The sequence below is a fragment of the Lepisma saccharinum genome, chromosome 20, assembly GCF_977018435.1.
Source record: "Lepisma saccharinum chromosome 20, izLepSacc3.1, whole genome shotgun sequence".
Taxonomy (NCBI): Eukaryota; Metazoa; Arthropoda; class Insecta; order Zygentoma; family Lepismatidae; genus Lepisma; species Lepisma saccharinum.
In genome coordinates, this window is record NC_139248.1 from 30,018,239 (window position 1) to 30,034,714 (window position 16,476).

General features: G+C 37.1%; 1 protein-coding gene across 1 annotated transcript in view; it reads right to left on the reverse strand.

Moving 5' to 3' along the window:
- Dhc36C (Dynein heavy chain at 36C) overlaps positions 1 to 16,476 on the reverse strand; it is a 369,284-nt gene that overhangs the window by 133,284 nt on the left and 219,524 nt on the right. Inside the window, exons 29-34 of the mRNA XM_083142304.1 lie at positions 15,844 to 16,065; positions 13,342 to 13,539; positions 12,448 to 12,571; positions 11,237 to 11,412; positions 7,899 to 8,050; positions 3,353 to 3,500 (exon numbers count right to left, since the gene is read on the reverse strand). Coding sequence (XP_082998430.1) covers positions 3,353 to 3,500; positions 7,899 to 8,050; positions 11,237 to 11,412; positions 12,448 to 12,571; positions 13,342 to 13,539; positions 15,844 to 16,065 — 1,020 coding nt within the window. The remainder of the gene's footprint in view (positions 1 to 3,352; positions 3,501 to 7,898; positions 8,051 to 11,236; positions 11,413 to 12,447; positions 12,572 to 13,341; positions 13,540 to 15,843; positions 16,066 to 16,476) is intronic.

Consider the following 16,476-nt stretch of genomic DNA (forward strand, 5'->3'; position numbering starts at 1 on the left):
TTGTGATTTGAATATAATTCGAAATGTGAGATTGATTGATCTATCTCTCCTAGACTAGCTACTCCTCAGTGCACGTCACTGGTACCTCAAGGTCATCAGTATACACACTTCATTTCTTTTCATGATCCTTGGCATGATCTGAGCTGGGCTACTTTTAACTGGGACACCCTGTATAATTAAATATAGGGTATTGCTGCACAACATCAAAACATTTTCACAGAGTGAAGAGAACATCAAAGCAAGAAACTTTTCTAGTAATGTTTCACTCATTGAGGCCTTGTTTCAACATTATAAGCTCCAAAAAATGGCTATTTTTATCCTATATGTGTACCAGACACCAGTAGGATCACATATCAAAGTTCATTAAGGATGAGACTACGAGGGTCACTATTTATATTTTGAGCCTAACAATAAAAAAAACAGGAATTTGGCATTGAAAACTGCTTTATTGTTTTTAGAAGTATTCTCCTTTATGGTCAATACATTTTGCATTCGTTCGAACCATTTCAAAGCAGTTTTTCCAATCTTCTTGAGACACCACCATAATATGGTTTTGGAACGCATCAACGTCTTCCGCCGACGAAAATCGTTGTCCACGCAATTTATTCTTGACATTCGGGAACAAGAAGAAGTCATTGGGTGCCAAATCAGGACTGTATGGTGGATGACCCATCAATTCGATTTTTTTGACTGTTCATAAAGTCGGTTGTTAGACGAGATGTGTGACAGCTGGCATTGTCTTGATGAAGAATGATCCAACGGCGTTTGTTTGTTTTCCGTATTTGACAGAAGACCTCTGGCAAACAAATTTTTGTGTACCATTCAGAGTTGACCGTTCCACATTCCTCTAAAGGCACAGTTGACACATGACCAGTTTTCCCGAAAAAAACAGGCGACCATTTGTTTCGATGTGCTTCAAGTGCGAACAACTTTTGTTGGATTGGGTTCATCTTGAAACACCCGTACAGTCGACTGCTGTTTACGTTCCGGCTCATATGCATGTATCCATGATTCGTCACCTGTTACAATCTTATATATGTCTTTTGAAGCACCACGATTGTATTTATTGAGCATTTTTTGCTCCAATTGACGCGAGCGTCTTTTTGAGTTTTTGTCAAATTGTGTGGGATCCAACGAGAACATACCTTCCTCACAGCTAAATGATCATGTAATATTTTATATATGCTGGTGGAACTGATGCCTATGGTTGCCTCAATCTCACAGTATGTCACATGACGATCTTGCAGTATTAGGTTTTGCACACCATCAATGTTTTCTTGAACAACAACTGATTTTGGACGACCTTCACGAATCTCGTCGGTGAGCGAATGGCGGCCACGATTAAATTCGTTATACCAGCGTTTCACAGTGGCAAAGGATGGGGCTTCATCGCCAAATGTGGAAGTAAGTTGATTGATGCACTCTTGTCTTGATAATCCACGTCGAAAATCGTAAAACATCATCGCACGAAAATGTTCACGAGTTAATTCTATTTTATTGTTGTCGCGCAATCTCCAAGGCAACATAAACAACACAAATCAAGCTATTGACAAAACATTTGAAGTACATTATGGTCAATAATGCCAGACGATTCAGTGCAAACGTCAAATCGCGCCTAACTTCAATCAGTGTTGCCAAGGCTCAAAATATAAATAGTGGCCTTCGTATATCACATTGACTTGATACCCATACAGCTAACAATACTATTAGCAATACCAATGATTGAAAATTGAAACAATTAAAAGTTGTTGAAGAGAGTATTCCCACTCCAATTTTAAGCATTAATTTACCAGTTTTGCTTCAAAATATTCAATGATTACAGAATCTTAAAATACCTATTTTTCACATAATATTGTTACAAAATAATTGGAAACTTTGAATTTTGCATAATCTACAGGATAATTGGACTCCACGAAAGTGTAAAAAGAACCTGCAAAAGAACATGCCAGAAAAGTATTGGTTGACATCGGTAAATAAAATCCAACCGATACTTTCTGATACCAACACCTCAGCCTCACATACAGAAGAAGTGTTGTCACACCTACCCAATTATTCCCATCCACTTCTGTTAATTGTGTTGGCAATCCAAATCATGACACACCTTTTACTGATAATGAGATGATAGCAGAGTGATATTTCATGAAGATTTATAAAAATAAGGTTTATTAGAAATTCGAAATACCCCAGCGAAATACTTCATGTGGACTGAATAACAAATTGGATTGATTGTTTTATGACAAAAATACAAGATTATTTAAAATTTTTATTGAACTTTGAAACACAATTCAGAGCGTCTAAATGACACAAATTCGTACGACATTATGACATTAATTCAAACCGCTGACATTTTTTAAGTAACTCTTACATGCACATATTTTCCCAGCACCTGTATCAATGTATTCCACCCATCGCATCTGACTTTGCTTCGTTGAATATGCTTGTCACTATGCACCATGAATGAGCATATGTCAAAGCTCTATTCTATTTGCAACCTGTTGATCCCACTCTCAAAAAAACAGACTGAAACAATAAGCTCTCTCTGCTCTTTTTCACCATTGACTGCAAAACATCCAACTTCTGTTTCTTGAGCAGAGTTTCTTTGTTCTTGTTTTAGAACATTCATCCTGCCTCGCAAATCCACCCAAAACATGGCAAATACAAGCTTGCTTTCTTTATATTAAGCAAAGGCAGCTCATTGCTGCAATGCAACATTTTGTTTACAACTCCCCCCTCACTTCCTTTCCTGCCTTTTCCTGGTTCAAGGCAAGGCATCAATGCTGGCAGATTTCTATGCTCGGAAAAGCGTAAGGTGATAAAGATATTACCTAAATTTCCCTCTCTAAAAAAAGTTCCCTCAATTTGCGATGATGTGTAGGTTCTCTCGACGCCATTGCGTGACAAGGAATGGAAAGGGACGTGCAACACTACATGACGAAGAAGAAAGTCAGCGCATATGCCTGTAGGTACTATATCTCAATTTCTTGTGCAAAGCAACTCCGAAGCCCACTGATACAAGCCATAAGAGCCTTTCCGCTTTTTCTACACACCACTGAAAACAGCACCTTTAAGGTGTTCACTTTGAAAGGCCACTCATGCAAACCTCATTCGACAAGAGAGAAACTCAGAAACAGGTAAATGAAAAGTGATGTCGCCCGGGAACATTTGATGTTTTGAAGAAATAGCATCCATTGAATAAATATAATAAAAATTAATTGTATTGCACATTTATTTGGGTGTGCACATGAAAGTGTGCAAATAGGCAGCAGCTGCCACTGCTTACAAGGCAGTACTGAATTTTCTATGTGTGAATCAATTTTAAAGATTCACATTCCAGTTATACATGTGCAATTACCTGTATGACTCTTGAGAAATCTCTCAAATTGAAGAGATAGTGTGACTTGTCTGGCGTTGGTAGTAGAGATTTCCTTGCTTCGTTGTAAATCACAAGAGTTGCTGCAACTATCTGATTGATGCAAGGATCAAATTCTTTTCCAAACCCTCTGAAAAGAAAATTATTTAAAATATTTAACCTTAAAATACACATGTATAGAAATAACAGTAAAGGCATTACAGTGGAACGTGGATTTTATGTTATCAGGAGACTATGGTTGGAAAACGTAAACTGCAGGATATTGTTAAATCCAAGAAAACTGTAAAGCACTTTGCTCTATTGGATTCATAAAGATTGAATGGATGAGGGTGGATCAAAGGAAAACGGAACAGTGGATGTATTGGTGTTATGTACAGCGTGTTTATAAATGAATGGTGCGGTTATAAAAAATAATAATAAATCTATTTATTACCTTACACGGGTAAAACCTACACCGTAAGCAGTGGCAACTGTCCAAGTTTTTGATGCGCTACCTGCTGTTTGCTTGTCATGCTTGCTGCAGGGCCGCATCATCAATTCCGAGTCAGTCAGTTTCCGCAGCGAGCGTTAGTTCCGAGATGGCGTCGCAACAGGAAAAGGCTTTCTGTGTGCTCCGTTTTAAGGTGTCCAGATCTGTGGTAACAGTGCAACGTGAGTTTCGTGCACGGTTTAGGAAAGACCCACCACACAAGAATAACATAAATCGGTGGTACCGACAGTTCGTGGAAACTGGATGCTTGTGTAAAGGGAAGAGTTCTGGTCGACCTCGTGTGTCCGATGAAAACGTTGAAAGAGTGCGCCAGGCATTTCAGCGAAGTACTCGGAAGTCACTTAATAAAGCAAGAAGGGAATTGGACTTGCCAAAGAATACGGTGTGGAAGGTGTTGCGTAAGTGACTATGTTTTAAACCGTACAAACTGCGAATAGTGCAGGCCCTTAAACCAACAGACAAAGTTAAAAGGCTGAATTATGTGATGAGATGCAGTTGAAAATGGAAGAAGAAGATGGTTTTGTAGAAAGACTCATCTTCAGTGATGAGGCCACTTTCCATGTAAGTGGCAAGGTGAACAAACACAATGTCCATATCTGGGGAAGCAAGAAACCACATACCCAGATAGAGCATCAGCGTGACTCTCCAAAAGTGAACGTTTTCTGTGCGGTTTCCCGGGAGCAAGTGCACGGCCCATTTTTCTTCGAAGAAGCAACAGTCACCGGTGAATCATTTCTAGACATGTTGGAAACCTGGTTGTTACCCCAGCTTAACACCAATTATGATTAATACATTTTGCAACTTGACGGTGCTCCGCCCCATTTTCACAGGAATGTGAGAGAGGTTCTTAATCGTGTTCTTCACCATCGCTGGATTGGACGTGCTGCAAAAGAGACACCAACCTTCTACCCTGGCCACCCCGTTCGCCGGATTTAACACCATGCGATTTCTTTCTTTGGGGGTTTGTTAAAGACAAAGTTTATGCACCGCCAATGCCCGTGTACCTGGAGGAAGTTTGTGAACGGATAACTAATGCACTGCAAACCATCATGGTGGATGATCTACAGCGAGTATGGAATGAATTTGATTACCGCATCGATGTGTGTCGTGTGACCAATGGTGCGCATATTGAAGGATTGTGAATAATGGATCAGAAACTTGGACAGTTGCCACTGCTTACGGTGTAGGTTTTACCCGTGTAAGGTAATAAATTTATTTATTTTTAATTTTTATAACCGCACCATTATTTATAAACACGCTGTATAACGCAATATTTTATTTTGTCTCTTCCTTCTTTTTTTTGTGAAACAGGAAAGTGGATGGTACAGCTGTCATATTAATAATATAAAGGGATATATTTTAGATTAATTATTGTGAAGTGATTTGGGTTGTGTTAAAATCTATTCTTTTGAAACTTGGTTTTGGGTCATCGCTGTGTAGCTTATCAGAACTGACCTAGGAAATGTTTGTACAAGTTGAGAAACGGGCAGTTGCCTAGTCGGTAAAGACAGTTGGCTTTATCTTTCAAAATTACACATAGGGAAGTGCCAGTCATGATAACAATAATACTAAACAACTGTTAGTCGAGACAATGTACATGAGTATGTTCATGTAAGCATGTAAATAGATCATTGTACAAAGTAGCATAACAAAGTGACAAAGCTTTTTATCACAAAACCAGTATAACTATAGTATTGACTAGTTTTCAAAAAAACAAACGAAATATACAAGAGTACGAGTGTTCTGTCACGTAGTCCTCTGGACATCACGGTAGAGACAAAATTCGTAAACAATAGAAAAAGTTTATTGGGTCAGGACACCCATGTGTAAGGTTGTATAAAAAGAATGTAATAAGGTAATGCTACACAGTTGAACATCCACTTTCAAGCTACACACTGTGGAGTTGCCACATAAGCGACTTTTGTTTAAAGTCATTGCTTCTACTCCAGCTTCAGTGACTTGTCTTGTCGCTGTTGTCTGTTAGAAATGTATTCTACATATAATTGTGAAGAACTTAATAATCTATTGTAAATATCTTCATCTTCATGTAAAATTGTGATTTTGTTGGAATACACCAATCAAGAAAAATCTAATCTTCAAGTCTATCATTTTATTTGGAGGTAGCTATAAAGCTTTTACCGGACCAACGAACAGTTTCTTTTTGTGAGTGTGAATAGGGGGTATTTTGGATAGTACCTCTTTCGACTCCCTGAGGATACAACATTGGGTTATACTTATGTATGTGTGTACCTGTGCAGAGGTACAGCGGGAGATAAGGAAGGAAACCCCTACTGCATAATGGACTCGCCCTAGTTAGGCATCCCGTGAGCATGCCGATATGCATAGGTGATTGGACAGCAGTATCGTCCGAGCAGCAATCAAGGCCAGACGGCCCAGCCTATTGTCCTCTGGAGTGGTTTTGCTGCATGTCAACGTGTGGCCACATACGTCACCTGTTACAAAGAACATGTTGGCGACATTTGGGTGGACAGTGTTGGAACACCCACCATATAGCCCTGATCTATTGCCATGTGACTTCCATATCTTTGGTCCATTGAAAAAGGCATTGAAGAGTCTGTGCTTCCACTTGGACAATGAAGTCATGGACAATGTTCGCAACTGGTTCCGATCTCGGCCAAAGGAGTTCTATGAGCAGAGTATTCACCGCTTGATGAAACAGTGGGACAAGTGCTTGTGTAACTTTGGAGATTACGTTTGAAATAAACCTTGTTTCATTTGATCCACCCTAATATAATGCAGGAAAATGTAACATCTAGGTCCCACAGTACTTGTTCAATATAAAAATATAGAGTAGAGTGATATCAATTGGATTTAATTGTTGTTTTAAGTCCACTTTATGCAGAGATAGGCTAATCGGGACTGAACCTACAGTTTAAAGTGGGATCCGAACCACCATGTGCCTCCACTGGGTATCGAACCCACGATCTCTTGATTACAAGGCAACGATGTTACCACTGCGCCATTGGGGAGGCCAGAGTGATATCAAGTAAACAAAGTTAGTTTCTGTTTAGCTTTTATATTATATGCGAGCAATGCATTTTTCTGGATGAAAAAGATTCAGCACACAACGTAAGTTGGTTTGATGACTCAAATGGACTTCATATGCTCTATGAAAACTATGCAAAATTAATCAAATATTTTGGTTAGTTGATTTAGTTTATTTACTTTGATTTCCTGCAACTTTTGGCTAATCACGAAGATGGCGATGAATGATGATATGATGAAATTGATGAAGGGACACTCACAAACATCCATGCTGGGACTTGAAGTCGGGGCCCTTTGCTTCGTAAAGCACTGGGATAACCACTCTGCCATGGAGGATGGCTCAAAGCAAAGAAAACAATGCAGTATATTCATATATATTAATCTATACTTGCTTTTTTATCATCCGCTAGGAAAAGAAAAGGTGTTTGGTATGACATATCATTGCATACTTCCATAACATGCCATATTAGGCATGGACAAATATGAGATTTTTCTAATATAAAAATTACCAGCGCTGTTTACTGATATGATATAAATGCCAAATATTTCTTCAAGGAAATTTGAACATCCCTCAAAAATACTGAACACTGTAGAAGTTTATAGTGTGCTTTAAGTCATTTCAGTTGATATATCATGGATGTCGTACTCATAGTGTGGAACAGAATTTACAGTGGTTCCTCAATTTTTACGTTAAAGGGAAAGGTGAGAAAACTTAAAATGCAGGGAAACGTAAAATCTAGGAAAATTTGATAACATTTTGCTATGTTGGGACCATGAAAATTGAATGTATAATGTGGGAAAATGTAAAATCGAGGAATGTACAATATATTTAAGTATTATTATTTACAAACATACAATCCTCAACGAATATCTTCTTTATATATATTTTTAACCTGACATAAACCATACTACTGTATTATTCTTAAGTCAGGTGTGTTCACAAATAAAGTTATTCATAACGTAACATTTACTAAAATGAACTGATTTACAATTTGGGCAAAATCTTGAGAGTGTATTCTACAGATAGCTCACCTTGTGTCCAAGTGCCACAGCATGATTCGACTGAATATTGTAACCAATGTTTCATCTTCAAATTCATTGATGCAAATGGTATGGAAGTGTCGTAAGAATCTAGCAGTTACAGCACTACGACCTCCACCAGCTGGTGCCATTGCTGATAGCATCTATTAAAGACATCAGACATATATATATATCACACACCCTCACACACATACATACAAAGTGATACATAAGTTTCCTGCCGCCTCCCTGATGGCGTACTGGTAACGCCGTCGCCTTGTAATACGATACCTGGTGGAGGCACATAGTTGTTCGGACTCCACTTTAAACTGTAGGTCCAGTCCCGATTAGCCTTTCTGTGCACAAAGTGAACCAAATCAATCAATCAAGAAGTTGCATATTTAGACATTTACTTTTTTAAAAAAGTAGGACATGGAGTATCAATAAAAATTATAAAAATAAATCTCCTGCCAGTTCTGTCCTGAGCTGTTGGTGCTTTTGGAAGTTCTGTGAATAGATCATCGCCACATTTTAGTTGTATATCTCCAATCATCAATTTTAACATGACTAATATTTATTAAAATTATTAATTACCTTCAAATTAGAAAAAGTTTAAAATTGTGTAATAATTACATTTGTATAATGTTGATTCTGAGTTATAATTTATTTATTTTCACGAAGTGTTGTATTAATGATAACATACTGGGACATTGCCATTGCTATGGTGATGAAACATAACAGCACATGTAATAGTGGTGTATGTGACGAAAAATGAATAGTCAAGAGCAAACTGCATCTTGCATTGCTATATTTCTAATATGTAAACCTACAAAGTAATATCTTTGCCTTCACATTTTCTTTGAAGGCATTTGTAAAGCAATTACCTAATTGAAATTATATAATTTGAGATACCTGGGCCCACTGTCAAAATTTTATACTTAGGGATGGGACAGATTAATCGGTATTCTATCAATATTGGCTGATATAGGCATATCACTTTTTATCAGTAAAATTACCGATAATTTTACTGATCCAATATATCTTATAATTTAATGCAAAATTCTGCCATTTTGCTATAATTTTTATGGATAATCTCCATGCCCTACTTTTTAAAAAAGTAAATGTCTAAATATGCAATTTCTTTTGCATCAGTCAACTGAAAACACACATTAATCAAGTAGTTCAGTCAATGAACCAGGAATCAGGTTCTTCAAGGATCAATTGGAATTTCATATCTGATCAGTAAATTTTATATTGGTCCTTTATCAAAGTACAAAATTGATATGATACTTTATTGGTATCAGTCAAAATTTCACATTGGCCCATCCCTATTTTATGATTGATTTGCTTTATTTTACTTCACTTTTCTGATACTTTTTGGGTAATCTTGAAGATGAGAATGAGTGATGATTAGGGAACGGAACTTTATGTGCTAAAATACTCAGAAATATTTATTTTTTGTGTGTCATAAATGTTGAAAATATGTGATAAAAACAGGAAAATATGTGACAAAAATAAAAAAAAACATTTGGAAACAAAAACAAAATATTACATGCATTTTAAACACCTGAAATCAATTTCTAAATGCTTATCTCTTAGTGAGCTGTTTTTTGGAAGAGTTGCAGTGGATCACCATAGTTTTTTATCAAATTCTCAATTGTAAATCTGTGACGATTATCTCTAAAAAGACATCTTATATTGTGAGAAAGATCGCTCCACGTCACAAGAAACAATTCTTGTATATTTGAAGCACGAAATGCCACTAACGCTGAAGTTTTCCAAAGCTTCCTCTTCCTCTACTTCACCTTCCAAAACACGTGCAATTTGGCACAAAGTTTGAAAACCTTGGTTTTCCCAAAAAAATCTGTACATTTAGACATTAGCACTTGAGGGTTAGATCCAGTGGGGGTAATATTTTCCACCAATAGGATCGTAGGCGAGGTGCCAGAAGTCTGCCAGCGAGCGTGTTCAAAGACAAAACAAACCTGACACACTCGATATGAAAGAGGTGCGGAGAATAAACATTTTTCCTTCGAGGATTTCGAGGAAGCTGAAGTCAATGAGCGATTTTATGTATTTAAAATGAAAATTCGCAAAATATGTATTTACGTATAGAAAACTGGAAAATATGTGTTATTATGTAAAATAAAATTTCCTGTGTTGACATATAAGGCTATGATCAGAATTTTGGCAAAAAACAAGGGTCTCTATCTTATCGCAGAAAAAACATTTATTTACCTAAACTTCCGTTCCCTAGTGATGATATGAAATTTATGAAGGGACACTCACAGGCTGGGATTCAAACCCCGGCCCCCTAGCATTGTAGAATGCGTTATTAACGTCAATATTTTATTGATATAACATTCATATATACCTCTTTTATCTTCAATCACATCATTGATGTACGAGGGTAAGTCAATATATAAGTTGCAAAATGGAATAGAAAGAAAGAAATAGTTACTTGATGAAATGTGGTTTATTTTTCAACGTAATCTCCATAAACATTTAGGCACTTGTCCCAGCGTTTCATGAGTTCCTCAAAGCCAGCAGCGAAGAAGGTCTGTGGTTGGTGCCGTAGCCAGCTGGTGGTTACCGATGAACTTCCTCCATATCCTGGAACCGGTGACCACCCAGGTGATTCTTCAGTGGACCGAAGAGATGAAAGTCGGATGATGCCAAATCTGGACAGTAGGCTGGATGTTCCAGTCGTTCCCAACCTAGGGACCGTATGTGAACCACTGTGGTATTGGCACTGTGTGGACGAGCGTTGTGATCCTAACAGAAGAACTTCATCTCTCAAAGCACCTGGACGGTTCCTGCGAATGGCTGACCGTAACTTCGTCAGGGTTCCGCAATACGTGGCTGCAGTGACAGTGTGACCCTGAGGCAGAAATTTAACGAGTAGGGTGCCTTTACTGTCCCAGAACTGCCCTGTACCCACAGAAATCGAATTACGGCCCCTTGCTCACCACGCGTACACTCGGCTAACACACCTGCCATCTTACCCACTTGGCACTCGAATGACTCACTGCCACATGATAACGTGACTACTAACGCCGTATACGATACACGGTGGTGCTGCCACATACACCGAAACTTGCGGAAAGGATCAGTGCAACAACTGATATTCATAAAAACAATTTCACATTGCAGCAATTCGAAGATATTTCATTTTGCAACTTATATATTGACTTCCCCTCGTAGTTTAGCTTGTAGTTTAGCAAGAGAGAAATTCTGTCCAATTAATGCCCCTCTGTATTTAAAATATTTGACTAGCTAGGATAATGGTTATTGTTTCTTTAAGCTGGAAATATGAAGGGTTAAGAGTACAAGTGGCAGAGTGAATTTACCTGCACATCAATTATTCTCAATGGGGTAACTTCCTTCAGGTGATACCACAGCCAGTGATCAACCAACATACGCAGAATTTCAACTGGGGGCTGTGCACCATACGTTTCTTTCTCTGGCATATTCATGTCATCTACAAACACAACACAGTGTTTTCCAAATGGGGGTCCAAAGACACCTGTTTAACAAGCAAACATTAAAATGACCAGCGACAACAAATAAAACCTTAAAAACCATTACATTAGTTCAGATATAATCTTTGTTACACAGAATTGTTTCATTGCTATGATCTAAAATTTCTCTAATTTAATCCTTGACTCGATCCATATATCGTATATATATATATATATATATATATATAATTGTAAGCATTGGCCGATATTGGCATATTGATGTCAGTAAAATTGTGTATAATTTTACTGATTCAATATTTCTGTAAATAACCTGCAAAACTATGCAATTTTGTTTTCTTATTATAAATATAAAGATTTTGAATACTCTGGTTTTGTAAAGTATTAGGCTATGCAAAAAAGTACATTACAATAGGCTTTTAAGAAAAGCCACACTAACCACATGTATGCAAGGTGTGACAATTCCCAAAATAGCCACAGCATGTTGCAGGGGTATTGAGTCAGGAAAACTCATGTATTCAAGTACGTTTGGACATGTTCTAAGATGCATTTATATGAGCCACAAACCAAAATGAGTCATTCATTTCCGAGCAGCATAGCCAGTGGTACATGTCTGTGCTGTGGTATACTTTTGGCAGAACCAAAATTCTGCAAAGATGGTGCCTCGAAACTTGACACGATTCACTACTATTTTCAGCTTTTCCACATCAGTTTGTGGCCTATTTACTGACTTCCCCTCGCATATTTCATTTAAATAATATGCCAATGCTTCATGAGTGGTTACTGGAATTTCCTAACACTGGAAATTCGCATATTTCATTTAAAAAATATGCCAATGCTTCATGAGTGGTTTCTGGAATTTCCTAACACTGGAAATTTTTGAAATACCACCCCGAGAGAATGACACTAAATATAGTTAACAAGTACGTCAATTTATGAAGTGTATTATTTATCTTTATTTATTATTGTTGCATTTGTTATATTTTCTTGTTTACCTCTATCAATAGCACTCACTCCCACTGTACTATATTGATACTACATGACAGAAAAGAAGCATTCCTAAACTATAAACTACTAAATACCTTTTTTCCTTCTATCTAGTTTCCCCATTATAATCTCCTGGGTCTGGTTTGCTGAAGTTTTAGCAGAAAAGTTGACAATTAGAGGCACAAACATATCTTTATGCAAATGATGAAGCAAAAAATCCTGTAAAATCGAAAGTGCAATTACTACAAGTAAAAATCGAGTATGAAAAATATACTCAAAGGAATAGATATTGTTTTCAAAGTTGTTAGCATTTTTATGAAGAATGTATCAAATTAATATTTCACTATTATTAATGAAGTATAGATGTTGAACATTTCGACACCAAATAGTGTAAAAACTACCACACAGATTAATTTTGTGAACTGTAATTTGTCATAAACAAAATACAGGGTTATTCAAAAGTCTCTTGACATTTTTCTTATATTGCTAACGAATTGTTTTCAGAATTGGATAAAATACACTGTTATTTTCAAGCAAGATGATGCACCACTCCATTTCGCCAGAATCGTTCAGGACTACTTCTCTGACACCTTCCCCGGTAGATGGATCAGCCACGTCTCACCAAGATTCTGGGCAACTCGCTCTCCAGGCCTGACTACCCTAGACTTTTTTGTCTGGGTTTCACTAAGTCTAGTGTGTACCAAGTAGAGATCAACACCATAGAGCAACCGACACAGCGAATAGCTGCAGCAACAGGAGAGATCACACCAGCTATGTTGTAGCATGTGTTCCGGTCTTCGCAAGAGAGGTGGGTGCTATGCCTAGACGTACAGGGCCACCACATTGAAATGTACTGAGTTTGTCTTCTATTCTAGAGTACTTTTCAGCAGTAATATCAATTTTGTCAATAAAATGTTTTTTTGATTAAAATGTCCCGAGACTTTTGAATCACCCTGCATAATTGTAGTCGCTACTACAAATTAACTTACTGTGATATAAACGGATTTTCCAGTTCCCGTAGGACCCACAAATAATGCAGCTTTTTGATGGGTGACAAGTAAGTGCGCGAGAGCAATAATGCGAACTGTCTCCACTATGGGCACTATGATTTTATTGACAGGAATGTCTCTTGGAATTGGAGGAGCAGTCATAAGTTCTTCTTCCCACTTCTTCCATTTTCCTTTTCCCTGTAAAACAAATGTTTTAGTTAAACAACATAAGTATTACAATTAAAATACACAGAAAGACATACAACGGCAAAAATTATTAATAACTAGCTGTTTGCCCGGCATTGCCTGGGAATTTATTTATACCAATCTTCTATTAGACAGGAATATAATGAATTCTAACTATAGTGTAAAATGAACTTGGAGTTGAACGGCATTGGGAGTGTCACTATTCATCTTAGAGACCCCGACAACTATGGATTCCACAGTAATATCGGTCGTTTTCGTTTATTTTTACATGTCATCCACTTCACTTCCCACCCCCACCCCTAGGGGTGCCAAGGGTGTCTTATCCCCACAGTATTTCTTTCGAGATTGCAAGTGACATGTATACCAAGTTTGGTTGAAATCGCTCGACGTTCGAGAGTTATGGCGGAACAAACACACACAGACATTCATTTTTATATATTAGATTAGGGCTGAGCTGATGCATCAGTATTGGCTGATGCCAGTGCTATCGGCATCAGAAAATATCGATTGGAATTTATTTACCGATACTGTGTTCACAGACACAAATGGCACTTTTGTGGGGTCTACTTATCCTGAATATTATGTAATATTTGAAGTTTTCATTTGTTTTGCACCAGTATTGTGTAAAAAATGGATTTTGTGATTACATAACAGGCATTTTAATATTTCTGATGTAATCATTGATATTTTAAAGCAAAACTATGATGAATTGATGGATACAAGGAAAGTCAGTAAACAGGTTACAAACTAATGTGGGATAGTTGGAAATAGTAAAGAGTAGTTTCAAAAAGTGTCATTAGGTGGCAGCACAGTCCAGCTTGATGATATTCAGTTAGCACTCGCTAGATAGCAGATGCACGCATGGCCAGTTCAGTTTAAAAATGGCAACCATACTAGAGATAGACAGCATAGCATCTGAAATAAGGTGCTCTTATGGTTTAGCGTACAGCATAATGCATGATCGTTTGTATTTCCAAAAAGTGTGTACACGGTGGCAGCAAACGTTTCGCAGATGATGATGTTGAACATAAGGTGTGACTGTGGCTGGGGCAGCCGCTCAAAGGCTTTTATGTAGCAGGTTTTGGGGGACTGATAAAGGAATTGAACAAGTGTATCAATGTTGGTGGAAATTATATTGAAAATTAAAAACTGTTTTCAAGTCAGTATCTCATTGGCACTTTTTTCAATAAAAGTTTGTGACCTACTTACAGACTTACCTGCATATAATTGGAGTGGAATACATACACAATAATATTAATCAGTATTATGAACAACTATTAATAATTACAATTTTCAAGCATCGGTATCAGCAGGATTTGGAAAAGTATTGGCACTGGTATGAATACTGGTTGAAAGTGGTATCGGTTCAGCCATGTTAATAATGTATAAGAAGTACTTGTTGCTTTATTTAGACAAAACTAACAAATATCTACATTGCATGTAGCACACTGTATTGTCAACCACAAAGCACACATCAAGAATCATACACAATGTTCTATCAACCCAATAAGATTCTACATGCTCCATGATCAACCTTGATAATTTATTTATATTTTTAATTAATGTAAGTGACAAGGTAACTGCAATGGGAGATCCTTTCCTGTGTATTTCGATATTTACTTTAGAAAACCACATGTCTTATACCTTTGAATTCATAAAAATACTAACAAAATGACAGAATTTTACAGGCTATTCATAGATATTTATCAGATTGGTGAAATTATTGGTAATTTTACCAATAAACCCATATGCCCATATCAATACAGTTACTTACTCTTATCCATAATTTGTACTGACTGAATATGATAAAGAAAATAACAAAATGACAGATATGTGCACCGAATTTGATTATTTACAGAAATATGTGATTGGAAAAAATATCATTTCTTTCAATATACCAATTTGTTTATATCAGCCAACAGCAATCTGCCCACATCTAATATTGGCTGTACCAACCTCCAAGCTGAAGTGGTTAGCACAGCATGCTGGGGTCCTGTGTTCGAATCCTGGCCTAGGTATGGGTGTCATTCGTGAGTGTTCCTTCATCAATTTCATCATGTCATCGCTCATTCTCATCATTGCCATTAGGTTAAAGTGGCAGAAAAGCAAAGCTAAATAACAAAAACCAAACAAAATATTGTCTGTGTTCAATTGGGAAGGATTTTGGATCCCAAATAACAACTTGATCAGCTCAATTCTTCTTATTACTTGAAATCACATTGTTAGTTTCATTGCATGTATGCACAATGATCATGACTAACATCCTTTCTGTCAAACTGCAAATGATAAATTTACCTCTTTAATATATCTGTAATCAAAAAGAGTGTCCCCCTCAGGTGGCATAAATATGAAATTCTTTTGGAGAGGAGGTACATCTTCTTCTAATCCAAACTTTTCCTTCAGTTCTTCAGAGAAATCCTTTAACAACAAAGCACGAAATAATACATCAAACTTCTTCCTGCTTGGACCATCTAAACTTCCACCAAGTCCCCACACACATGAGAAGAAGAACACTCCCTGAAATAATAATAAAAAAATATATAATAACTGAAACAAATACATATACGAGGGCGGATCATTAGTATCGCATAACAATTTTTTTTAAAAAAGAAGTTTAATAGGTAAGACAACATAAATTATACACAATGAAACCAGATCTTTTAGCTACTTTTCGACATAGGAGCCAAGTCTTTTAACACATTTTTTTTCCCATCATGACACTAGTTTCAATATACACTGTTCATAGAACTCCGTCATTTGGGAATACAGCCATCTGCGCACAACCGATTGCACTTCTTCATTGGGATTGAAGCGTTGGCCACCGAGGAATATCACGTACTGTACCGTAAGAAATGTTGAACCGCTCTGACAAGGTTCTCAGATGATTCTCAGATAGATCCGCCGGTCGTTGAGAATTGCATGCTCAAT